Genomic DNA, 25,366 nt, shown 5'->3' with positions numbered 1-25,366 from the left:
TAGCGAGAGCTGTGCCCCATGCACAGGGTTGACAGTGGCAGCAATACCTGATAACTATCCATATCATCGCCATCCTCCTCATCTCTCTGGTGGGGAAAAAATAAACATAAAGGACATGCATTTTGTTTTCTCAAACGGCACACAGGGAAAATAATTTAACACATGTTACAGTGGATGCCTCGCCCAACATTAGCCCCATAAATCATTTCAGTGAACCCCAAAAGGTAAGGAAGTATTAAATAAATTCTCTCTCTCTCTCTCTCTCTCTCTCTCTCTCTCTCTCTCTCTCTCTGTGTGTGTGTGTGTGTGTGTGTGTGTGTTTGTGTGTGTGTGAGAGAAATAGAAGACAACTTTTGAGAATCATTTCTATCACCATGTGGCTTCTGGGGCTCAAACTCAGGTTGTCAGGCTTGGAGGCAAGCGCCTTTTCCACTGAGTCATTTTAACACCCCAAGAATTTTTTTTAAGTAAGAAAACAATTTTTTTAAAAAAAAAGAGAATACCCTTAGATAAGGATTGAGACAACAACCCTGGGTCAGGCCTTGTGCCACTGGTGACAGGTAGGCTGTCTGAGGTTTGGAATGATCTTAGCTTGACAGAAGGCTAAGCTACAAAGAGAGTCTCTTCTCACAGAGACCCTAGAGGATGGAATGACTAATCTAAGCTTCACAAGGATGGTGGCCTCTCGGGGCAGAAGCCAGGCCTCCAGTCTCCATCCCCAGGAGACATTTCTTGGAGATCATCACTCACAGGGATGAAGTTACCATAGAAACGCCTGGGGACTCAGGCTAAGGGCATGTAAGGTTCTGTGCTGGCTACTGCTTGGGAAGCTGAGCTACTGGAATGCGCAGGCTACCAGTGTCCTCTGCAGATGGATCACAACGGCTCCAGAGGCACAGCCGCATTTTGCAATAATTATACAAGGTAACAATTTTGGTAAAATCTTTAGGCAAGAGAAAGAACCACACTGAAAACAAGAGTTTGAGTAGAGACAATTTTCCTTAGAAATGAGACTACAGAACACTCAATTCATCATTATCATCCTCATCATTGTGAACTTAGAGACAGGGTCTCACTATGCTGTCCTGATTGGTCTGGAGCTCACTATGTAGACCAGGCTGGCCTTGAACCTACAGAGATCCTCTTGCCTCTCCCATATTCTGGGATTACACAAAGGCTCCACTATGCCCAGTGAAATCTTTTATTTAAATTTGTAACAATCTATTTTAATGACAGGAGAGAATATTATAGTCATTAAAATGTGGTTAATATGATTTTTACCCATACACTTCAAAATACATGACTTCTAAGTCTAGTTGTTACTACTAGCAATTATAAGGTTATGTATTAAGTGGAAGCTGAGAGAATTTATCTTGAACTGATTTTCTTTATGTGTGTCAAAGAATACATGGCAACAATGTAACATTACATTTTAAGACTAAAAGGGTACTTTCATCAACCAAAACCCAGCCAGAGCTTTCAGGCTTTAACACTGTTGTACATTGTACTGGCTTCAACAATCAGCACAGAGCAATTGCAAAGCACTGAGCCAGCAGCAAGTCTGCAGATAATGACCTTGACCATGGGAAGTGGGTAAGAAAATCACAGCCTGACGTTGTATGGCTAATACTACGCTCTCCTCTTGAGATGCTGAGGACTGAGCCTGGGAGTTCACATATATTTATAATAGCCTGTATTCTAATGATTAGCCAACACTACCCTAACCCGGGCAGTTCATTCTTATGATAGCATGTAGCACTGAGCTACAATTAATTTTTCCAAATACACATTTTTAACAACAACAACAAAATCAGTTCTTTTATTTATTTATTTATTTACTTACTTATTTTTATATGACAGTAGCTCACTGTGTCCCCTGGCTTGCCTGGAATTCACTGTGTAGACCAAACTGGCCTTGAACTTAGAGAAAAGATCAGGGCATCTCTGCTCTGCAGAGGTCTGCCTCACCATGCCCAGACCCCCAAAATAAGATAAAATAAATAAGAATCAGTTTTAACTCAAGGGGTATAGCTATTTTAAAAACTACAAATAGGGAGAGGCTAGGGAGAGGCTTGGTGGTTGAGAGCCCTGGATGCTCTCAGAGAGGACCCAGGTTTGATTCCCAGCACTTTACATGGTGGCTCACAACCATGTTTAACTCCATTCCCAGGCGACTCAAGGACTTTTCTGGGCTCCATGGACACCACGTATGCACGTGTTGCACAGACATACATACTATCAAGACAGTCATACACACAAAAGAAAATAATTTAAAAAAATGAAAAAAAAACTACAAAGAATTCTTATAAAGCCCTTGAATTGGGAACATTTAGCAGAGCAAAATGATTTTCATTTTAGAAGCCACAGCTTAAGTTACACGAATTCCATGTGTTATCTTATGCTGGAGATTGATTGAGCCGCATAGTTTTATTACAAAAAGAAACTCTGAGAATTATTGTGTCTACTTCATCACTTTAGAAAAGAAAGAAAGAATTCAATGTTTAAGTGAACCAGGCAGTGAATGGAGAACCTGGGTCTCCTGACTATGACTTTTGTGCTACCAAATAATTCTTGTGTTCACCCTGGAAGTTACTGGCTCCCCGAGGGACTTGCCTGGAGTGAGGATATGCATAATTCAATTCCTTACTCACAGGCTATAAACACACCAGGGTCGTAGAGACGTGTTCTAGAGCACATGCCCTATCTCCTTGCCCTTTGTTCTTGCCCTCCAGGAAGCATGCAGACTCTGAGCTGCAGGGGAGTCTGGTCAGAAAGGAGGAGCGGGCATTGTCTGGAGAAGTCCAGGACACTGTATTCATGCCCAGCTTTCAGAAAAGTCTGCCCCAACACCATGGAACCAAAGAGACACTGTGGCAGAAAAAGAATCATCACTCAGGATTTCCTGGGCTGATACCCAGAATCCTCAGAGAAATGGAGGGAGATCTTTTCTCTCTGGCAAGGTAGAGTGATGCTATCTACCACATTTGACAATGGAGGGACCCTGGTTCAACTGTGCCCAGTCCCTTGAAGCACATACATTCTTTAGTAGGATAGTTATTGAAGTTTATTCTCCCAGGGCACAGACTAGCTTTCTGCACTGCCCATCATCACAGTGTCTCATGTAGCCCAGGCTAGCCTCAAACTCAAATTCAAACTCAGTTGAAGCTGAGGATATCCTGAACTCCAATTCTCCTGCCTCCGCATTCCAAGTGCTGGAACAACAGGTATGTGCCACCATAGCCAGCATCCTTTTATTTCTTAATGAGAAGGATGGACTTTGAGAATGGAGATTGAATGGTCAAAATGATCAGGGGCACAGTTTTTATAGTAACAAAAAAGAGCAGTAAAGATTGGTTTAAAGTGATGGTATACAGGAATGACTTTCTGATAGCAATGCAAGAGGACTGGGCAGTAATATTCACATATACTGGGCCAGATATAAAATAAAAGCAGCCCAAAGCAGGTGACTGCTATGGCTTTAAGAAGTAAACATCACTGAGTAACACTAAGCAAACAACATTTTATACTTAGAAAAAAGGCAACAGACAGGGATGTGACTTGGGGTACATACGCAGTTAAGGTAACTATTGTTTGTTGTTCTCCCAAATAAGATTTCCACTGTACATCAACTTCCTTATGTCTGCACTAACTGATTTTTAAATTACTTATTTTTTAATTAGAATATTTTTCTTTTAAAAATCGTGTGTGTGTGTGTGTGTGTGTGTGTGTGTGTGTGTGTGTGTGTATGTCCGAGTGTGAGTGCAGGTGCCTTCAGAGGCCAGAAGAGGGCAGTGGATCTCCTGGAAATGGAGTTACAGGTGGCTACGAGCTTCCTAACGTGGGTGTTGGGAATTGCATTGGGGTTCTCTGTAAGAGCACTAGGCATTATTTAACTGATGAACCATTTCTGTAGTTGCTTGATCTTTTTCAAGTTTTTTTTTTTTTTTTTTTTTTTTTTTTTAAATATCTGGAGTACTGGGTATAGACCAGCTCGGTAAATGCTCTCTAACCAAGCTACACCCCCAGTGTTTGGTACACGCTACCCCAGACCCATGTCTTACCTGGTAACTGTCCAGGCCTCTTTGCAGCTTGGTGGACCTTGCAGTCACACAACCAATGGATACCGACAGGATGGCTTCAACCATGAGTGGCAGTGTCCCTGAATGCTGTACAGGTTTTACTGTGACCTGAACTCTACGGGAGTGACCCTGCAGACGAGAACGCAGTGAAGATGCCGGGGATGGGGATAGAGGAAGAGAAACAAGAGAACATAATTTGAGAACAGAAATACAAAATCATCAGGGTATGCCTAGAAACTCCAAGAGTGGAATAGGGAGGAGACACGAAAAACAGACAAAAGCTTCCTACCTGTCTCAGTTGAAAGACACCCCCGGTATTGACGTCCTTCGCCTGGTGAAGCTCCACCGCAGCGTATTCCCCGAGCTCATTCAGCTCCAATATGGAGATCCACATTTCTATTCTCCGAGTTACTTCATTCCACCTGCGAAAAACCGCATCTCATCAAGCATCACCCAGGGCCACCGTCAGCGACCGGAAATCAATGCCGATCCCTGAGCATGTCCCGGCACTGTGCCCCAGGTGTCTCGCAGATTATCTCCTCAGTGAGCGCTCACACAACCCTGTGGTATGGACTCTTAGGCTGTTTAACTGACCCATACCTTACCTTCAGTGATGTATACAGATCAGGTGCAGAATTCCAGGGGCTCTGACAAACCCAAGTTAGCTCTGCCTTTTTCAAAATGGAACCACGTGGTGTGCACTCTTAAGTCTGATTATTTCATTGTGCACAATGGAGGGGTGCTGCTGCTTTCTTTTCCTGACAAGGTATCTCTATATAGCCCTAGCTGACTTTGAACTCACAGAGATCTGTCAGTCTGTGATCTCCCAAGTGCTGTGATTAAAGGCATGTGTCACTATGCCTGGCCCCGATTCTTGTAGCTTTTAATGTTGACTAATGTGCTCTTTGGCTGGATAATCCAGTAATTTGTTTATTCACCTGCTGAAAGATACCTGGGTTCATTGTGACACTGGGTATATTGGCAAAGCTGCCACGAACACTTCTTGTGGACTTAACTTTTTCATTTCTCTCAAGAAAGCACCCAGGTATAGGGCTGCTGGGTCATAGAAGAGGCAAGTGATCAACTTTATAAGAAACTAACATTTTTAGGGCTGGGGATGAATGGTAGCATGCTTGCCTTGCATGTGGAAAGGCCTTTGTTCAGTCTCCAGAAATGTTAGAAAGAGAAAAAAAGACATCAAACTCTCTTTTAATGGTTTATCTTAATGTTTGCTTGTTTATTTTCAGAGTTAGGCCTTTAATGTAGAATTAAGTCCAACCTGGAAGTTTTACTCCTATGGCTATTGTGGCCTGGGAACCTGTGCCCATATAAAAGTTGTAAAGACACCACCTGCATCTGGGCAGCATGGTGCACACCAGTAATACTAGCATTTACTGAGGCAGGAGGATTGCAAGACTGAGGCCAGATGATTTATATAGGGAACACTTGCCTAAAACAACATCATTAATGATGACAACCACAAAAACTCAGGGCACGGTGGCTCATATCTGTAACTTCAATACTTGGGAGGTTGAAGCAAGATACTGCCATAAATTTGAGGCCAGCCTAACCTATAACCAAATCATGTCTCAAAAGAACCTAAAAAGCAATAAAAAATTTGTACCAGACTTATAGATTTCTTCTACCAGACTTATAGATTTTGCTTTGCATTTAAATTTATGATTTGGGTCAACAAGATAGCCCAGTAGGTAAAGGGGCCTGCCTTCAAACCAGATGACCTGAGTTCAGTCCCTGGGACCCATGTGGTGGAAGTCGATAACCGACTCCTGCAAGCTGTCCTCAGACCTCTGTGTGTGCATGTGTGTGCGCACGCACGCGTGCACACGTGCACAAGAATAATGTAATAAATACTTTAAAAATAAACATATAATTATCTTGCAGTGATTTTTGTGCATGGTGTTAAGTAAAATCAAGTATTTTTTTTCACATGCAGCAATTATTTCAGTCTCGTTCTTTGCAATGACTCTATCCACAGTGTGTTTTGATGTTTGGTGGCTTCTTCTAGCATTCTAATTTTACAAAGGAGGACATGGGAACAAAGGTCGAGCAACTTGATCGAAGCCCCAGGGTTTGAAGCCTCTACTCTCACTTACTGTGACAGTTGCTTCTGACCCCTGGGTCTAAGGCTCACAGCAAGAACAAACCTGTCATGCAGTGTTCTTGTCTTCGCATGGAGTGAATCGACCTCCCAGATGGAGCTTCCGTTCCCAGCACACCTGTGTCCCCACACTTCAATTGCCAGTGCGCCATCAGAAATGAACTCCAGGAACTCTTCCGTGACAGACACTACGTAGTCCTGGGACAAGCAGAAGGCACACTGACACACTGAGAGTCAGGCATCATGGCACCCACTTATCTGCTCTCCACCTTAAGCCCCATCTCCTCGGTAGGCTAGCATGAAGGATCACAGGACATTGTATCTGGATGGGATCTAGGAGATAACTCTGTCCCAATGAAGAGAGCTGAACTGCTTTAGGTACAGAGCTGGGATCTGCAATCTCTTACTTTGGCTCATGGCCAGCTCCAGTGAACCACCCTGACCTCCAGATGACCCTTGCTGCACTTCGAGACTTAGTGAGTAAGGGACTCAAACTATCTGATTCCGTGCGTCTCACTTCAATTCCTCCCTCTAAAACACAAACCCACAACTGTGGAAATTTACAGAGTTCCCTGAGAACTGTGGCTGGTCACCCAGAACATTCAGTAAGCCCAGAGTCATGCCACGTTCCTTTCCACCAGCCTCCTCGGGAGCACAAGCAGAGACCCGGGCAGTTACTCCACACTTGTTTCCAGAAACAGCTACTAAATGGATTGAGCCTTATTCTGTCTACTTCCTTATTTCATCTGGAGACAGACCCAGAATTTTCGAAGGAAAAGAATTATAACAGTCAATGGGTTTAACCTGCATACTCTAGAAGTGAAAAACAAAACAAAAGAACCTAACAACCTCTAAAATCACACTGTGAACCCAGGGACTTTGGGATCCAAATTCATTGAAACAGTTGTCAAACAGCATACACTTAGAATCTAGCCTTTGCCTTCCTGATACAAACAGCCCTGTGGATACAAAGAGGGATGGGGAGTATTTAAAAGACCATTAGGGAAACAGCAACAGCGAGAACAACAAAAAACGGGGGAACATTTCTTAGGAGGAAAAAGGAACCAGTGTGTAGGGAAGGGTATGGGAGAGGCAGCAGCAGGAGAAGGGATGAATTAGAACAAGGTTATAGGACTCATGTGTTTGAAAATATCACAATAAGATCGATTACTTTGCATGACAACGTAAGTATTAAAAATAAACATTACAGGTGGAAAAAAATAGCTAAAGATTTTAAGAATGCAGTTTGGCAAATATGGGTCAAGAGATGTAGGCCTGGGGCTGAGGAGATGACATTTATTCTTCCTGAGGACCCACTTTGGTTCCCAGCACTCACCTGGTAGCTCACAACTACCTGTAACACTAGCTCCAGAGGCTTTGATGCCCTCTTCTGGCTTCTGGGAGCACTAGGCATGTACATGGCACACATACAGAACATAGGCAAAACACTCATAGACTGAACGGATAAATAAGCAAATCTTGCTTTATTTTGTTTTGTTTTTGGAGACAGAGTTTCTCTGTGTAGTCCTAGCTGTCTTGGAAACCACTTTGTAGACCAGGCTGGCCTTGAACTCACAGAGATCTGCCTGCCTCTGCCACTTGAGTGCTTCGATTAAAGGTGAGTGCTACCACTGTCTGGCCCTAAATAAGCAAATTTTAATTTAAAAAAGAAAGAAAGGAAGGAAGGGAGGAGGAAATAAATCATAAATAAATAAATGTGGGGTATTTATTTTCAGCAAAAGAAAGATCTGGCAGTCTTGCACATCTGAAATTTTACAGGTGGCAAGAGGAATTTCTTTTCTGAGCTACAGTCAGAAGGAACAGACAGGATTTGCAGAGAAGCTGTCTATCTGTCTAGGAGAAGCCTCCTCAGAAGGCAGAGCCCACCTTAGAGAAATCTAGGTGATGGTGCCATGTGAAAGCCAGAAAGACAAAAACAGGTAAGAACATAGGAAATAGCTTACTAAAATATGTGGCAGGACACAGGGACCTGCAACTGATGTCTCAGCTACTCAGGAGGATAGGGCAAGTCCAGGAGTTCAAGGCCAGCATGGGCAATACAGCAAGACTCCATCTCAGAAGATAAAATGAAAATAAAGATAATATATATTTATACAAGGAACATGGTTATAAATCTTGTAGAATAAGATTTCAAGTTGCGACTGTTCATATTTCATTTTACATATTCTCCAGGTATTTGAATTTATAACGAAGATCATTTAGTCCAGTTAAATACTATGTTCATTTAAAAAAGTGAACTTATAGTGAAAACTTTTCTGAGAGAGGATCCTCCTGCCCTAGAATGTGTGATCTTGCTACTTCAGCCTCCTCTGTGCCAGGGTTACAGGCACACACAGAGAACGTCTAAGACTTAAGTAGATGTAAGCCAAGTCTGGGGGCTCCTACCTGTAATAGCATCCCTTGGGGGGGGGGGCTGACACAGGGGGATAGCCATGAGTTGGAGAGCATAGACTACACACTGAGCCCCAGGCCTGTTTGAACTACACAGCAGGCCTCTGGTACTGTTGAGTGGATTTGGGGAGTGTCATTTTCTTCAGCGTTGCAGCCAATGAGAAGGTGTTGATGTGTCAACCTTTATCCCCCCTGCCACGCTCAGGCAAGACACTCTTAACTCTTGAGAGACACAGGAAGAGGTAGAATAAAGTAGGAGGTGACTGGGGGGGAGGGGGAGAGGGTTTCAGTGTAAGAGGGAGGGAGATGAGAAAAGGGAGCTCGGCATGAAAATGACTAAAATTCTGAAACTGCCAGGCAATAATAAAAGCATTTAAAAAAATTAATAAGGGATCTTGGGTCCTTGTAAAAAAAGAAAGAAAGAAAGAAAGCTCCACACAGTTGGAAGGTGTCCTGTCCAAACACTAGAATTACATGTAGTGTTGCAGAGTACATGGCAAAAGAATTACATGTAGTGTTGCAGAAAAAAAATCCGATTTTTTTCAAAGTCCGTGTCCAATTCCATTCCCCACCATGCAGCCGATGCTGACTCTGTCATGGCCATTTTGGTGCTGGGGACTGACCCAGGGGCCTCGAGCATACACTTGAGCACAGAATGTTACTCCTGGCCAGGAACCTCATTTTATCCATACCTTACAGTGTGAGAAGGTCACTGTGTACTGGGCGTCCTTGGACTGCGGGGAAGGCACATCTGGGTCCACCACAGGGGCAGCCACTGTAGACTCGCACTGGTCCCAGAATGTATACTGACAGAAGACGAAATTAGAGAGGCTTAAGGGCAGCCCAGTTGCCTCTTTAATTATCACCTGGGGAGATTAAAAAAAAAAAGAAGTTATAACTCTTTCCACAGTTTGGTCCATCTCTAAGAGGGGATGAAATCAGTCAGTCATCCATTTCAGAGTATTTGAGACCATTCATTGCAATTGATCGATCTATCACCTGTCTGTCATCTATCTAATCTATCTATCTATCTATCTATCTATCTATCTATCTATCTATCTATCTATGTATGCACATATGTATGTATTTATCTATGTATGTATGTATCTATGTATCTATCCATCCATCCATCTATCATCTATATTTTGCAGTGAACTTAGAACCTTAGGACCTCACACTGACTCAGATGTATTCCTAGTCCATCCTTTTTCAGAACTATAAACTATGGGGACCTCAAACTCAGATATCTGCCTGCTTCTGCCTTCTGAGTGCTGGGATTAAAGGTGTGCACTATCATGTCTAATACGTGGGCTCATCTTCAAATAAAAGAAATGTATTTACTTATTTGTGGGGAAAAAAACCCACATTCCTGTATAATCTTACTCGTGACTGAGTTTCTGATACAGATATAACTTTTATTAGAAGAACATAATTCATTAACATATTCTCCATACTGTGCCATATGGTCCTCTCTCTTTATAGATTTGACTCCTATGGATTAGCCAATTGGTCAGATATACCCTAAACAACTACAGCGTACTGACATGTGTAGATTTTATCTTGTTGTTATTCTCTAAGTAACTGTTATAGTTTGCTTTTCTGTTGATGTGGTAAAAACCATGACCCAAAGCAACCTGTTGGGGGAGGAACGGGTTGATTTTGGTTTATAGGACATAGGCTGTTGCTGAGGGAAGTCCAGGCAGAAACTTGAAGCAGAAACCATGGAGGAATGTTGCTTACTGGCTGGCTCATGCTTACCTAGCTTTCTTTACAATGCAGGACAACCTGTCAAGGGGATGGCGCCTCCCACAGTGGGCTGGACTCTCATATCAATTAACAATCAAGACAAACCCCCACAGACAGGCCTAGTAGCCAATTTCACCAATGCCATTCCTCTCTCCGGTAACTCTAGGCCGTGCCAAACAGAAAACTAAAGCAGGTGTGGTGGAGAGTGGTTTTAATCCCAGCACCAGGAGACAGAAGCAGACAGTTCTTTGTGAGTTGGAGACCAACCTGGTCTACATAGTGAATTCTAGGACATCCAGGGCTACATAACTGAAAGGCCCCACCTCAAAAAACTATCAAAAATAAAAAGATAAAGCTAACTAGACCTGTGACATAACTACTACACAGCATTCACACTGCACTACACGTTATTTTATTGGCAATTATTAAAAGCGTGTAGAAGGCTGTGCATAGACTATATGCAAACACAGCCCACTGTGTACAAAGGACTTGTGCACATGTGGATTTGGGTATGTGGAGGGCATCATGGAACCACTTTTGTCTAGATACTGAAGGTAGAGGGGGAATTTTACACAACTGTCATGAGAGAATTATTCTAGAAGAAGTGCTGCTCACGGCTGCATCTCCCGTCAGACACTTTAGCTTTTATTGTGCGGGATAAAAAAACTCATAAACTTCTTATGTATGGTTTGGCATTGCCAGGGTCTACGTGAGCCCCTTGATCACTGTCCTCTCACTCGGCATGTCAGCTTCTTGACTCGGTGAATGACTTCTCCGCTGCTGTCCACAACTTCAAGACTTCCGCTTTCACTAGAATTCTCCGAAGAGTCATCCTCTGACACGCGCTCTGGAACAGTCCCTGTAACACGCATGACCTCCACATGGAGACGCCCAGCAACCTGGATCAAGGAACAAGAGCATCTCAGAGTTCAAAGGTGTACCCGGTCAACACCAGCCCGAGACAGACGTGCACTCTGTCTGGCCACCTCTGGGAACATGACAACCTCCTCCCAAGCCATTTCCAGGAGGGACACCCAGAACCCACCCTCCCAGGGCCAGATATGCCTGGTAACCTTCTTTTCTTGCTCTGAGCCAAATTTGTCCCCTCCCAAGTTGCTATCTAGAACTTATCCTTAGGTGTACCCATTTTCCTCAGCTCAGGCAAGGAGCAACTTCAAAGGAGTGATCATATTCTTCTGTTACTTTTGGTCTCATCATTGTCTATATAGTTACATATTCATTTATTTGATCATGTGCTTAGGTAACCTATTCAGTCTATCAAAGACCTAGCCTACTGGGACACCAAGAGAGGAGTGGGCTGTGCTGCCAGTGAACTCACAGTCAGAAAGACAACAGAGAAATCAGAACCCAGTAACAACAGGACAAAGCGGCTGACATACAGGTAGTGGTTCTGCGTGGGATAAATGTATGCACGCAGCAAGTATTTACTGAGAACTGATGGGTGCAGGAACTGTGCCAAGCACTGTGCTTCTGACAGTACACCAGGCAGACATGGCCCCTAGCTCAGCAAGGGTGGATGTGTGTAACACGGAGCTGCACGAAAAAGGACTGTGTGGGGTGGCAACGGGCTCTTATTCCAGAAGGAATCACATGAACAAAGCCAGACGGGCGTGGGAAAGCAGTTCTTTTGTTTGCTTGTTTTTGTGAGGTTTTGATTTGCTGAGGCAGGGCTCACAATGTAACCCCAGGCTGCACAATCCTCCTGCCTCAGGCCCCTGTGTGCTTCCATAATAGATATGCATCCCCACTCTCGGCTCTGGGCAACAATTCCTTTGTTTAACCAGTTCATTTTTTAATTATGTGTATGTGTGTGGGTCCCTGCACTTGAGTGCTGGTGTCCAAATATGTAAAGGTATCAGATCCTCCTGGAGCTGGAGTCATAGGAAGTTGTGAGCTGTTTGATGGGGAAGCTAGGATTCGAACTTGGGCCCTCTACAAGAGCAGCAAGCCACTCTTAACTGCTGAGCCATCTCCCCAGCCCCAAATAACTGTTCTTTTGGGGTCATTTTTATTAGAATATTTATAGTTCCTAGTGACAAAGTGTTTCACTGGAGTGGGCCCAGTTTGGCAGTATTCCTTTCTCTTTTTTGAGATGGCTCAGGCTGCTCAAGTACATGATCTTTCCGCCTCAGCTTCCGAATGCTAGGATTATAGAGATGAGCCAGCACACCAGACTAAGGATAATGCTTACTGCTCAGACTCAACAGAGCAGCTGTCACTGGAGCCAAGGAGCTGAGAGAAATTAGCTGACGGTATCTGAGAAATGAGAGGAGGAAGGAATGAGGGAAAGGGGGATAGAGGGATCGAGATACTTGCCTGAAACTGAATACATCTTCATGTATTTACTCGTGTGTGTGTGTGTGTGTGTGTGTGTGTGTGTGTGTGTGTGTGTGTACAGGTGTGTGCATGCCACAGCACATGTGTGATGATCAGAGGAAAACATTTGGAAGCCTTTTCTCTCCTTCCACTCTGAGAACTGGTGATTGAACTCAGGTTAGTAGGTTTGCACAGCAAATGCTTGAGTGCTGAGCCTTGAGTGCATTTTTAATGTAATTTCAGGTCCTCAGAGTCTGCCAGGAACTGCAGATTAAGAGCCCCTGAGCAAAAGGGCCTCAGCCACTGGACCCACTGTCCACTTAAGTTGTATTTTTAGCACAGTGAGCAGGACTATCCCAGAAGGTACCAGTTCCTACATGCAAACACATATACACACAAGCACAGAGTAAGTATCCTGATCTTCCTAAAGGCAGAGATTAACAAAATTTCACACCTGTCACTTCCTAGGGGCTGGTGTGTCCTTACCTCCCCCTGCTGGCTGATGATGGGTACTGCATATTGAAGTTTCACGTCACAGAAGAGACATTCCAAAAACACATTAGCCACACCTATGAGGTTGTGATTCTCCTGAGCTTCGTAGAAAGGGTCTCCTCGCTTCCCATAAAGCCTCTTGGCCTGAGAAGCAGGACAGGCACTTCATTGAGTGAGAGGTCAGGAGACAAAGCATCAACTTAAATCATGTTATTTCAAACCAGCACTAAACATACCTTTAGACGACGCACTTATAGAAATAAATAAGAAATAAAGTCAGAACCATGCCCACATAAACCCAGTGTATGAGTCGGATGTGTCCACTAGGGGGCTGCACATGTAGAGAAACCTAGCTTCACTCATACCACACCTGCAGCCCGTTTCATGGCATGCCCTGTAACTTGCACCAAATTTTCCTTTCTATTACTAACGTCAAATGTTAAAAACAAAACGGAACATCATGTGCATTACAATTACATTTAGAAATCTACCTAGCCATGAGCATAGCTAGGGGCGCACACAGGTAGGGGCGCACGTGGCTAGGGGCGCACACGGCTAGGGGCGCACACGGCTAGGGGCACATGCGGAGTCGCAGATAAAGATGAAATTCACACCGACTCCAGCCGGCCTGGTTTTCCAGGACACAGACCACCAGCATGGAAACTTCTTTCCTCTCCTTTCACTGGAGAATAGTGAAGACAAAGCAAAGAGAGACCCCCTGCCTGGGTGTTCCTGGATCCCCTTCCACCCGTCTGAATTTTGTGTGATCCTAGCAGGCCTGGCTCTCTGTAAGGATGGCATTTTATCTCCCTTGGGTAAATGACGAGAGCATTTTTGTCTGTGGTTTGAATACAGCACATCTCCTTGCCACCTTGTTTCTCTTACCTCCGGGACATTTTCTTTCCATTCTTGGTAAAGGTCTCTCATATCAATTAGTTTATTCTCCAGCTTCTCAATGGTCCAAACCTGGGTGCTCTTTCCTCTTCTCCTCGCTTGAATGGCTGGCTCACTCACTATCGCCCCTCTCTGTAAAATGAAGGAAAATCAAGATTTTTGTCAGTTAAAGGTTGTCTGCATTATCGTGAGGCTGTAAGTTTATAAAAGATGGTAAAACATTATCACCTAGGAATATTCTGGTCACTTTTCCTCTTTTAGATATGCCATGCACGCACTATTTTCTTTTTTAAATCACAAGCCCGTGTAAGCACAAAATCACATATACCAATCTCTGTCCAGTTTTTATATCACAATCAATTCCTTTTGGTGGGGGATGTCCTTCTGTGTGCTGTGAATATGTTTCTCTTATTGGTTGGTGAATAAATGCTGATTGGCCAGTAGCTGGGCAGGAAGTACAGGCGGGGCTATCACACTAGGAATGCTGGGAAGAGGGACACAGAGAGGGAGCTGAGAGAGAGGAGCCATGCAGCTGCCGAAAAAAGAACACACTGGAGAATTATGGGTAAGCCACAGCCTCGTGGCAATACACAGATTAATAGAAACGGGTTAATAATTAAGAGAGAGCTAGCCAATAAGAAGCCTGAGCCATCAGCTGAACAGTTTATAATTATCAGAGCCTCTGTGTATTTGGGACTAAATGGCTGTGAGACCAGGCAGGACAGAAACTCCGTCTACAGCCTTTCATTGACTACTCTTCATAAACTTGTTTTTTTTTTTTTTTTTTTTTTTTAAAGTAGCATAGGAATTCATTGTATAGATTTATCACATTATGACTAATTATTATTCAACGGCAAGGGTACTTCAAGTTTTGTTACATAAAGGCCACTATGAGGGCTGGGCAGGTGGCTCAGTTAGTTCAGTGTTTGCTTAGCATACACAAAGCCCTCGGTTACACCCCAGAACCACCCGCAATAGATGTGGTAGAGCATGCCCGTAAGGTCATCATTTGGGATGTAGAGACAGGAGGATCAGAGGTACAAGGTCATCCTTAGCTACAAAGTAAGTTTGAGGCCAGCATGGGATTATTAGACACTGCTTCAGTCAATGAATAATCAATCAATCTTTTGTTTTGTTTTTCGAGGCAGGGTTTCTCTGTATTGTTTTGGAGCCTGTCCTGGAACTGGATCTGTAGACCAGGCTGGTCTCACAGAGATCCACCTGCCTCTGCCTCCTCAGTGCTGGGATTAAAGGCATGCACCATCAGTGCCCTGTTTTCAATTAGTCAATCTTAAAGAATAAAGGGACTATCTAACAGAATCCTTGTGTTATGAGTATTTTTTCATGTTGCTCTGATCCCACAGCCACACCAGCCCCAAATAACACACAGAGACGCTGTATTAGACATAAAGCTGTTAGCCTGTTACTAGCATTTCTTACCGGCTAGTTCTGTCTTAAATATTAACTAATTTCTATTAATCTAAGTATTTCTACGTGGTCTTATCTTACCAGAGAGAGGGCTCGGACCTCTGTTCTCTCAAGTGTCTACATGCTGACTCCTCCCTACTACTTCCTCCAATATTCCTTGTCTCCTAGTCCTGCCTACCTTGCTTTCCTATTGGCCAACAATGCTTTATTCATTAACCAATAAGAGAAACATTTACAGAATGACATCTCCCCTCATCCTTGCACACAGCCTGAAGGTCTGTGGGCTTACAACTTCCAAAAGATCCTCCCTAACTTCCTGTCTTAAATTTCCAAAAAAAGTTTTTATTGTATGTTTATGTGTGTTTTGCCTCCATGTATGTATGTATGTGTACCACGTGTGTGCCTGGTGCCCCCAGAGGCAGAAGGGGACATTGGCCTGGAACTGGAGTTACAGATAATTGTGAGTCACCACGTGTGTGCTAGGAACCAAACCTGGGTCTTGTGCCAGAGCAGCAAATGGTTAACTGAGTGAGCTCTCTCTGCTTACCACACTCAACTTCCTTTCTAGCTAGTTGGCTGGGTAGAAAAAAACATGGATGAGAAGTTATTTTCTTCCGGGTTTCTCTCTTACAGCAAAATTTCTTTAAGTTGAAATGATAAGAGTCTTCCAGATAGCTGTAAGGAGTTCCATACGTGTAATAATAGCAGGTTTTAAAATCACTTCTTCTCAGAGAATTCACTCAAAGAAAAGCAGTGCAATTAAGCATACACATATACCCTCTGCAGCAGGGGCATTTGCACGAGGAAAAGCATGCATAATTACCACCCGGCCTTCTGCTTCCATTCTCTCCAAGGGCACTGCTTACACAGTGTGCTTACCCAGGGGGCACAGACCAATTCGAAGGCTTCCAACACCTGGCTCCCCTTAGGACCTGCTCCCAGAGATGAGCTCTGAACTCGAGTCTGCAGTATTTCCTAGCCTGCATCCTGCTCTCCCGTCCCCTAGGGCCATGCCTACCTTCCTGTTGGCGCTGAGGTTGGCCGCAGGGATCTGGAGAGTCACTTGATAGTCAGTAAGCTTGCTCATTTCCTCGGCTAGGAAGTTGGCTTCCCTCACCAGAGTGTTTGCTTTCACCAGCTGCTCTCGAAGCTTGGCCAGGCTTTGCCTAAACAGTTCATCCCTGTGGAGTTGAAGAAAAGAAAGCACACACAGGTGAAAGTGAGCTAGGGTTCTGTTCCTGTCGGAAAATGATGACCAATACCAGCAACCACAACACAATCCTTTTAGGAAGTTTTCTTTCCTGGCCACAGGTAGCGGGACACTAGGAACCACTGCTGGGGACAAGCCAACAAAAACACCAGGCACTGCACATGGTAGTGCATGCCTTTAATCCTAGGACTTGAGCAGCAGGTCTCTGTAAGTTCAAGACCAGCCTGGTCTACATCAGTCTGTTCCAGGACAGCCAGGGCTGCCACAATCTTTTGTCCCCCCCCCATCCATCCATCCATCCATCCATCCATCCATCCATCCATCCATCCATCCATTTGTTATTAAGGCCTAGTTTCTATATGATAGTCCTTTCTCAGGCCACTCCTGGTACAGTCCCCCTACTCAAGTCTAGCTTCCCTGGTTGTCATCTCTCACATACATGTCCTGGGTTGTCATCTCTCACATGCATGTACTGGGTTGTCATCCATCTCTCACATGCCCTGGGTATCATCTCTTACACCCTGTTTGTTGCCTCGTTCATGCCCAATCTAATGCTTTCAGATTGATTTTTTTTCCCCATTCTTCTATAAGTCACTTCCAGATACAAGCAGTTTGCCCACAAGCATCCAAACATTCCTTTACTGCTTTCCTTCTGCCAAGCCACCCATTTACAGCCTGGGGCTAGGGGTGTTTTCAGGGGCAGTGGACATGGCTAACATGGGGGAATGGTCTTGCTTCAATCACCAAAACATAAAAGAAAAAAAGACCTTCCTACCTTCTGCCTGCATTTTCATATTGTTGCTAAAGAACCATTCAAACCACTATCTCAAGGCTCAACAATCTAAGCCTTCTACTTTGCTACTATTTCTACTGAAGGGTAAAGGATTAGGGAAACTAGGGATGGGGGATGGGGGATGGGGATGGTCTGTGATAGCTGACATTCTTGGGACATATCACTAAAATAAAACACCAATGGATAAACTAGAACTGGGCCCACAGTCTCCTTTTTCCAGGTGTGCTCTTCCTTCACAGGCCTCTCCAGCCCCACAGCACCGATCCTGACTCAGGGTCTGGCCTCATTCTTACCTCTCCTCAGCCCACTGGGTCACCTTCTGCTGGGCTGTCTGGCTGCTGTATGCCAGCCGGTCAGAGACGATGCTGGGTGGCTGCCTCTCTGGGGAGAGCTGCTGGCGAAGCTGCTCCAGCTCGCGCTCATACATGAGCCTCTGTTCCTCCAGGGCGGTCCTCTTCTCTTCCAGGTATTGCTTCTCCAGGACCTGTACCACATTTTGAACTGGATCTGGTGAGCCGAGAGAAGAGGCAAGCGGCTGTAAGCAGCTCATAGAGACAGGAGCTCCCACCAGCGTCAGTCAGGGTCTCTCTCGGCAAGAAACATCCCCTGCCTCAGAATCTAGCCTGGTCCTGTGCTCTCTGTGCCCGGCGAGAGTGCTCACAGAGGAGATCCTCCTGGTTTGCTTTCGGGCAACACTTCTGCTAACTGTAAACCTTCACTGTTTCTTCTGTGGCAAGAGTGCATCCTCACGTTAACCTGTGTGTATCACAAACCTCCTGGCATTTGATGGGGAGGAACTGGATGTGACACCATTGTGAAATCCAGGACAGCACGTGGCAGAAGCACGAACCAGTTGATCTTTACAGCATTTGACTTCTATGCTCATTTAACGTGGCTTTTGTGTGTGACAAACAGGCTTTCTGACTGTTCCACACAAACTACCCTACTCTTGAATTTCTCTTGATGGGGAGGAAATAACCACAGCACACGTTGGAAAATATTGATTAGGAAGGTGGCATGGAAATTCCTCGGGTGTGAATTCCTAAGAGGGCAACTAACTTCCATGAAAAAGAAAAGCATGCCTTGGGCAATTTAGTGGTCCAGGGACCTAGAACCTGCAATTTGCGCAAGCAGGTACAAACATATCAACAGATGGAGCCTGGGCAATCTCCATGGATGGGTGTGGTGCTGGTGGGAACTGACTCTGAGGAGAACGGGCTGGGCAGGACATTCATATGGTGATGACCAATGAGCTGCATGCCAGATCCAGACAGTGGCACGTGAGCAGAGTCACAACACAAGCGAGTGGCGTGTACTGAATCAATGCACTGACAAACGCATGGTGCAAAGGACTGCCCTTCACAGTCAGCATCTCCCAGAAGTCCATGGGACTGAGGGAGATGCGTCTTTAGACTGGTGTGGATGTAATTTCCTCCTTGTACGTTTACACATTTGCCTACGATTTCCTGATAACCTGTGCTATACTCCTACTCAGTTGTTCTCAGTTTAGTTTCCAGAAAGCATCTGGACAGGGATGCAGGAGTTTTGTTTTTTTTTTTTTTTTTTTTTTTTTTTTGTCATGGCTATTGACAGACTCTTCCAAACTGCCCCATCAGTTTGTGCGATCAACATCAATCATACTTTATGTATATTAGCATGTAAGAGAACACCTTAGCCTTTAAAATAAAGTTAACAGAGCAAAGACAAGCAGTTTCATATAATCGCAAAACACTGTAAGTTGTCATTAATAAAAACCACAGAACCATGCCAACATGACTTTACTGGCTGCATCCCAAAGTGCAGGGACCAAACTCACTGCATGCACGACCCCAAGGAACCCTGCAGACCCGCCTCCTTCCCTGTGGGGGATGGCATCTCTATTTTAATGTTGGAGAAACTGGGGCTCAGAGAAATCATAGAGAACAAGGTCAAATGACAATAATGGCAGAGCCACATTCTGAGCTCAGAGTGGAAGCTGACTAGTCAATGATGGTAAGACGTCAACTGGACAAACGGGTCTTGATGCCATGCTCTTATCCCAAAAGTGGTCCATGTCAGCCCTAATCAAAGGACAGAGTTTTCAAAACAACCAACCAGATTGCTCTAAAAGTCATTGTTCCATTGAAGCGACATCAGTTTTTGTCACTGAGAGGTTGTCTTACGGGGTTTGGTAAAGAGATCCTGAATGTCACACTGGGGATCGAACCTAGGGTCTTTTTCTTGTTCGCGCTAAGCAGGAACTGTACCACTCAGCTTTGCTGCCCAGGTCCTTCGGAACATATTTAATCCACATCCCTGCTTCTGATGTTGCAGAAACACATGTGACCCCCCTACGGCTGACGCTGCAGGATCTCAAGCCAGGTTCCTTGTCAAAGCAGAGGCCAAGTGACTGACGGAGGCCGCTTGAAATGGCACCAGCAGCCACAGTGGCACACAGAAAGAGGAGTAACTCGGTTCTGCACCTGAGCCTCCCAAGCGGGACTCCCAGGTCCCCTCCTCATCACACACAGCCCGGCTCGGGGGCTCAGTAACGGGAACATATCTCTCTCCTATTTTTCATTAAATTTTGATTTTATATAAGTGCGTAGCATATTTGTATGTGGGGTGCATGTGTGATGTGTACACGTGAAGGCCAGAGGTAAATCTTGGGTGTAATTCCTTACGGACCACCTGCCTTTAAAAACATTGATTTCTTTAGTACATGTACATGCATACATATTCTGGCACATGTATGGAGGAGTTGGTTTTTTCCTTCCATCGTGTATGTTCTGGGGGACAAATGCAGACTGTCAGGCTTGTTACCAAGCGCCCTTGCCTGCTGAGACACCTTACCAGCCTCCATTTGCATGTGCACACGGGGGCCCGAGACTGATAGCAAATACCTTCCTGTATGATTCTCCACTCCACATTCGAACCCAGAGCCCACCAAGCCAGCTCTTTTAGTAGGGCAGTTTGTTTCAGGGATCCTGTTTCCACCTCCTACATACTAGGTGGCAGCGGGCTGCCATGCCCACCCAGCTTTTATATGGGTTCTATGGACCCGGACACTGGTCCTTATGCTTGCACAGCAAGAGCCTAACTTGTGGAGCCATTTCCTCAGCTCCTCTTCTACGTTTGCATCCCAATGAGCTCGGCTTCAGGTCAGTACTTACTCTAGTGACTCTGAGATGGCAGAGGCTACACCTGAAGGCGCCACTGCCCTGAGCTACCATGCTCCCTACAGTAATGAAGCCATTAGTAACACTGAGGGCACTTCCCTCTGCTGCCGGGAATGCAGGGGAAAGGACAGCTGGAAGGCAGAAAGGCTTCTTTCATCCCTGTTAGACTTTGCCAAAGCTCGCAGCACGCAATGTTCCCTCAGCGGCCCCGCAGAAAGCCAGTCAGGCTCCCACATGCTAAGGCAGCAGTTAAGAACCTCTGTCCCAGTGTTGATGGACCAGCTTCGTCTGAAACCACAGGAGGGGGAAGAGAATCTTCAAGTAGGACCACCATGGGGATGACCACCAGGCAGACAGGCTTACGGTTGGGAAGCCACCTAGCGGGAGATGGAATTCTGAGGACATCAGGGCTGCCAGTTCATCCGCACCCTGACGGAGCACGTGTGCCTCGGAGGGAAGCATTGCTCAGGAGAACTGGTGGAGGAAGGGAGGCATTGTTCTACTCAGGTAAAACTAACCCTGGGGAGCGTGACCCAGAAAGCGGGGTGGGGTGAGGAGGGTGTGGGGGGCCATGAGGCAAAGAGCCTGGGGGAACGTTTCACTTTAAGCATCGTTTTTACCAAAGGTACTTGAGCCTATCTGTTCAGTAAGTCTCTTTGGAAATATAATTTCCAACTGGATTTATAGTAAACATTACCTTTCATATCTATTAGGCTTTATTTGAAATTTCTGGAACCATATCTTCTTGGGGACTTTTTTACTCTTCCAGAAATGGCAAAATACGATGGAGAAATTGATTAAAAGAAAAAGTTTATCAAACCCATTCCTTGAATACTCCGAGACCATGGAAATGCTATCGCAATTGGCTTGGGAACAACAGGCGCCCAAGAGGGAGCCATCTGCAAACCGTCTGGCTCTACCCAAATTCTCTATGTTGTCTTGATGCAGCTCCCTGCTGGGGGCCTCTCTAAGAAACTTTTGGCTTTATGTGTCTAAACTTTAGGAAGACTCTGCATATACATCCCTGTCCCTTGTGGACAGATGTGGTGAGCGCTGCTGCTGCTGCAGCCCGCATCTTACCGTTGCTGTTCAGGGTTTTCATGATGACCTCCATCTGCGCAAACTCATAGTTGTAGTCCGGTTCCGAGGAAGCCTCGCTCGCAGCATCCAGGTCACGCTCTGCAGGATCTGCTTCTCTTTCAAAGTCTTTCAGCCAATCCCGCCGCTTCCTCTTAGGTAAATTAATTCTGTGGGGATTTTCATGATTAGATAAAATCAACTTGATTTATCCTTAAATAGGCAACAGAAAAAAATTTTTTTTTGTTGTTTTTTTGAGACAGGGTTTCTCTGTATTGCTTTGGAGGCTGTCCTGGAACTCTCTCTGTATACCAGGCTGGCCTCAAATTCACAGATATGCCTGCCTCTGCCTCCCAAGTGCTGGGATTAAAGGGGGGAAAAAGTAACTGGAAATACTAGAGAACACGAAGTTGTTACCTGAAAAAGTGGTTATTTCCCCATAAGATTCTGTCCCCGTGCCACAGCTGGGTAGAACTGCAGACAAGAGTGCCATTTACACAGGACCTGAAGGGACACAAAAGAAGAGGCCAGGTGGATGAAGACAGTGGTCCCAAGCCTCAAAGTAGTCACAGGGAACGTTCTCTTAATGGATACATTTTGGGGAACATTTGAAGAAGGAGCAACAGAAACACAGTCTCGCCACGAGCCAGGGAGGGTCTGCCAACTCCCCTAAGAGCGATGGTCACCTCTGTGTCCTTCTGATGGAGATACTAAGCATCACTACAGGATGAGTTGTTGACATTTACAAACTGCAGCTGGGGAGATGTCTCATTGGGCAAAGCTAGCATGAGGGACCTGAATTCAGGATCCCAGAGCCACATAAAGCTGGGGGAGGGGGGGAGGTTGTCCCTGAATGGAGGCCTAGAGAGGTCATTGCATTGGAGATGCCCGAGCCATGGGATACCTGCCCAGGGGAGCTGCAAACGGAGTGAACCAGCCCAAGAGAGAAATGTGTTACAGCCAGCAAAGCTGAAAGAAGTTGGAGATCTAAAGAGCACTTTGACATCAGACATCACTGGAGTTTGCGCAGCTGGATTTTGGTCTTGCTTTGGTCCAGTATTTCCTTACTGTGCTTCCTTCCCTTACATTTCAGAATGGTAATGTTATCCTGTGCCATTATATGTGGGAAGTATGTGATCTGTTTTTTTTTGACTTTGATTATACAGGGGATTACAGTTGAAAGATTGCATGAATCTCAGAAGAGACTTTGAATTTTAGACTTTTAAATGGTGTTGAGGCTGTGATAGACTATGAGGTCTTTTGCAGTTGGACTGAATGCATTTTTGCATTAGGATATAGCAAAAGCCTTTGGGGGCCAGGGAGTGGAGTGTGGTGGTTAGAAAGACGATGGACACCAAAGGGAGTGTCACTATTAGAAGGTGTGACCTTGTTGGAGGAAGTGTGGGTGGGGGCTTTGAGGTCTCTTTTGCTCAAGTTTCCCTTATCCTATTGCATACAAGATGTACACTCTCAGGTCCAGCACCACATCCGCCTGAATGTCACCATGCTCCCTGTCATGATGATAATGGACTGACCCTCTGAAACCGTAAGAGAGCCACCCAATTAAATGTCTTCTGTATAAGAGTCGCTGTGGTCAGAGTAGTAAAAAACCCTAAGAGAACACTATTACTCCTCAAGGTTACCACGATGCTATGATTTGAATATGCAATGTCCCCACGGGTTCCTGGTCTAGAACAGTTGGTCCCCAGTGGGTGGCCTTGTATCCAAACATTGTGGAATTCGGGAGGCAGAGCCTACTGGAGGAAATGGGTCATGGGGAGTAGATCTATGGGGATCAAGCTACTCTGTGTCTGGAGAGGTCTATTTCCTTCTGCTTCCTGATGGTGCCACTGTCACTGTCACTCTCAAGAGCCATCCCTGCCACCATGACTTCCTAGCCATATGCACTGTACCCTTTCAAACTGTGAGCCCAAGTAAACCCCTCCTCCCAGGTGCTTTCGGTTAAGGCAATGAGAATAGTAACTAACACGACCTCTGGAATCAGAATGCAAACCCTCAAGGGTACCCAGCACATCCTTACCTTTGACATAACTGAAACAAGCAAAGGGAAAGGGCAAGCATCCTTCTGAGAACACGGGAGGGTTGAAGCCTCCACATCTCCTACCTTGCATTCTCTTTTGGTGTAAGAGTGATGTCTCCATCTGCGGCAATGTCGATCTCACAGTGCTCAGGCTGAATCCCTATTCCGAAGAGCTGGATGTCCTGAGAGGTATCTGCACCCACCCGGGTGTGATCCTAGAACACAGAATCGAAGAGAAGAAACCAAGTTCATAAGTAACTCCACCAGATATGGTCACACACAACTGGAATAAGTCAGCAGCGTACAAAGGGCTGTATGAAATGAACCTCACAGGAGATCTGGAGCATCAGAAGGCAAATGTTGGCCAGCATGATGGATGACTCAATGGACAAAAGCATTCATCACCAAATCTAATGATCTGAGTTCAGTCTCCAAAACGTACATAGTGGAAGTAAATTATCCTCAGACCTCTATTCACATGCTGCGTGCACACCCTCCACAGATAGATACATAGTTAGATGGATGGATGGATGGATGGATGATGGATGGATGCAGTAATAATTTTCTTAAGCCAAAAGCTTACCTTGAAACAACTTTAAAAAATGGTTAAACTCAGTTGGGCGTTAGTGGTACATGCCTTTAATCTCAGCACTCATGAGGTACACAGGTGTGTATACACACACACACACACACACACACACACACACACACGCACACGTCAACATTTGTAATGTCAATATTCCACTAGTGGTGAAGCCTGTGGTTATAAGATGTGCAGATCCAAGTAGTTTTAAGTATCCAGAGTCTTTGAATCTCTTTGGAGACTCATTTACTGTGCCCCCTGCTCATTCACAGAGCAGCTTCCACATTTCTCTATAAATTATTAATCATGGTGACAATCTCCTCTGTATGCAATGGAGAGAATGTAATGCTAGGCCTTTCAAATTAACATGGCTGTGGTTGGGGCTGCAGCTCTGTGGCATAGCACTTGGCTACCATTCACACACAGGACCTAGTTCAGAAATTAGTCCTTCTCCCTCAATAACAGATCCTAAGTTGACTCATGATGTCTCAGTAGGTCAAAGGATACCTTTACCATGATTTTACCTCTGAAAAAAGTGGAAGAAAAAAGATCTTAGGAGGCTGAAGCTCCCCATTTCAATTCCAGTTTATTCTCCACTGAATATTATATACTCTCAGGGGATGGAAGTTCTTAATGAGGACTTAATTTAGCCTTCCAAAGAGGGAAATTCCTGTGCATTGGCAGGTTTGCCTACTACAATGTCCAGTGTATGTGAGTTGCTTTAAAATACCCAGGTCCATGGCTGGAGAGATGGCTCAGCAGTTAAAAGTGCTTGCTGTTCATGATAAAGATGTCAGCTTGGAACCCAGAACCCATGTGATGGCTTACAACTGCCTGTGATTCCAGTTCTAGGGGATGTGATGCCCTCTTCTGGCCTCTGTGGGCACTGCATGCATGTTATACACATGCACACAAGCAGGCATACACATACACATGTAAATACAAACAAATCAAATAAATGTAAAAACACAAAAAAACACTACAGGTACCCAATCCT

General features: G+C 45.0%; 1 protein-coding gene across 7 annotated transcripts in view; it reads right to left on the bottom strand.

Moving 5' to 3' along the window:
• The window catches only part of Kif13a (kinesin family member 13A), a 177,642-nt gene that overhangs the window by 31,476 nt on the left and 120,800 nt on the right, over window positions 1-25,366 (bottom strand). For 5 of the 7 annotated variants that reach the window (XM_051194333.1, XM_051194336.1, XM_051194337.1 and 2 more), the window contains 13 exons: window positions 23,871-24,001; window positions 22,163-22,249; window positions 21,749-21,915; window positions 17,804-18,017; window positions 16,526-16,688; window positions 14,071-14,211; window positions 13,180-13,329; window positions 11,094-11,255; window positions 9,303-9,476; window positions 6,245-6,396; window positions 4,369-4,501; window positions 4,062-4,208; window positions 48-86 (listed from right to left, as the gene is read on the bottom strand). In XM_051194333.1, coding sequence (XP_051050290.1) covers window positions 48-86; window positions 4,062-4,208; window positions 4,369-4,501; window positions 6,245-6,396; window positions 9,303-9,476; window positions 11,094-11,255; window positions 13,180-13,329; window positions 14,071-14,211; window positions 16,526-16,688; window positions 17,804-18,017; window positions 21,749-21,915; window positions 22,163-22,249; window positions 23,871-24,001 — 1,860 coding nt within the window. The remainder of the gene's footprint in view (window positions 1-47; window positions 87-4,061; window positions 4,209-4,368; window positions 4,502-6,244; window positions 6,397-9,302; window positions 9,477-11,093; window positions 11,256-13,179; window positions 13,330-14,070; window positions 14,212-16,525; window positions 16,689-17,803; window positions 18,018-21,748; window positions 21,916-22,162; window positions 22,250-23,870; window positions 24,002-25,366) is intronic. The other 2 variants (XM_051194334.1, XM_051194339.1) reach the window with 1 other exon arrangement.

This window comes from Phodopus roborovskii, unplaced genomic scaffold (assembly GCF_943737965.1).
Source record: "Phodopus roborovskii unplaced genomic scaffold, PHOROB, whole genome shotgun sequence".
Taxonomy (NCBI): Eukaryota; Metazoa; Chordata; class Mammalia; order Rodentia; family Cricetidae; genus Phodopus; species Phodopus roborovskii.
The sequence above is the reverse complement of the archived record's forward strand: the minus strand, read 5'-3'. Positions and strand labels throughout refer to the sequence as shown.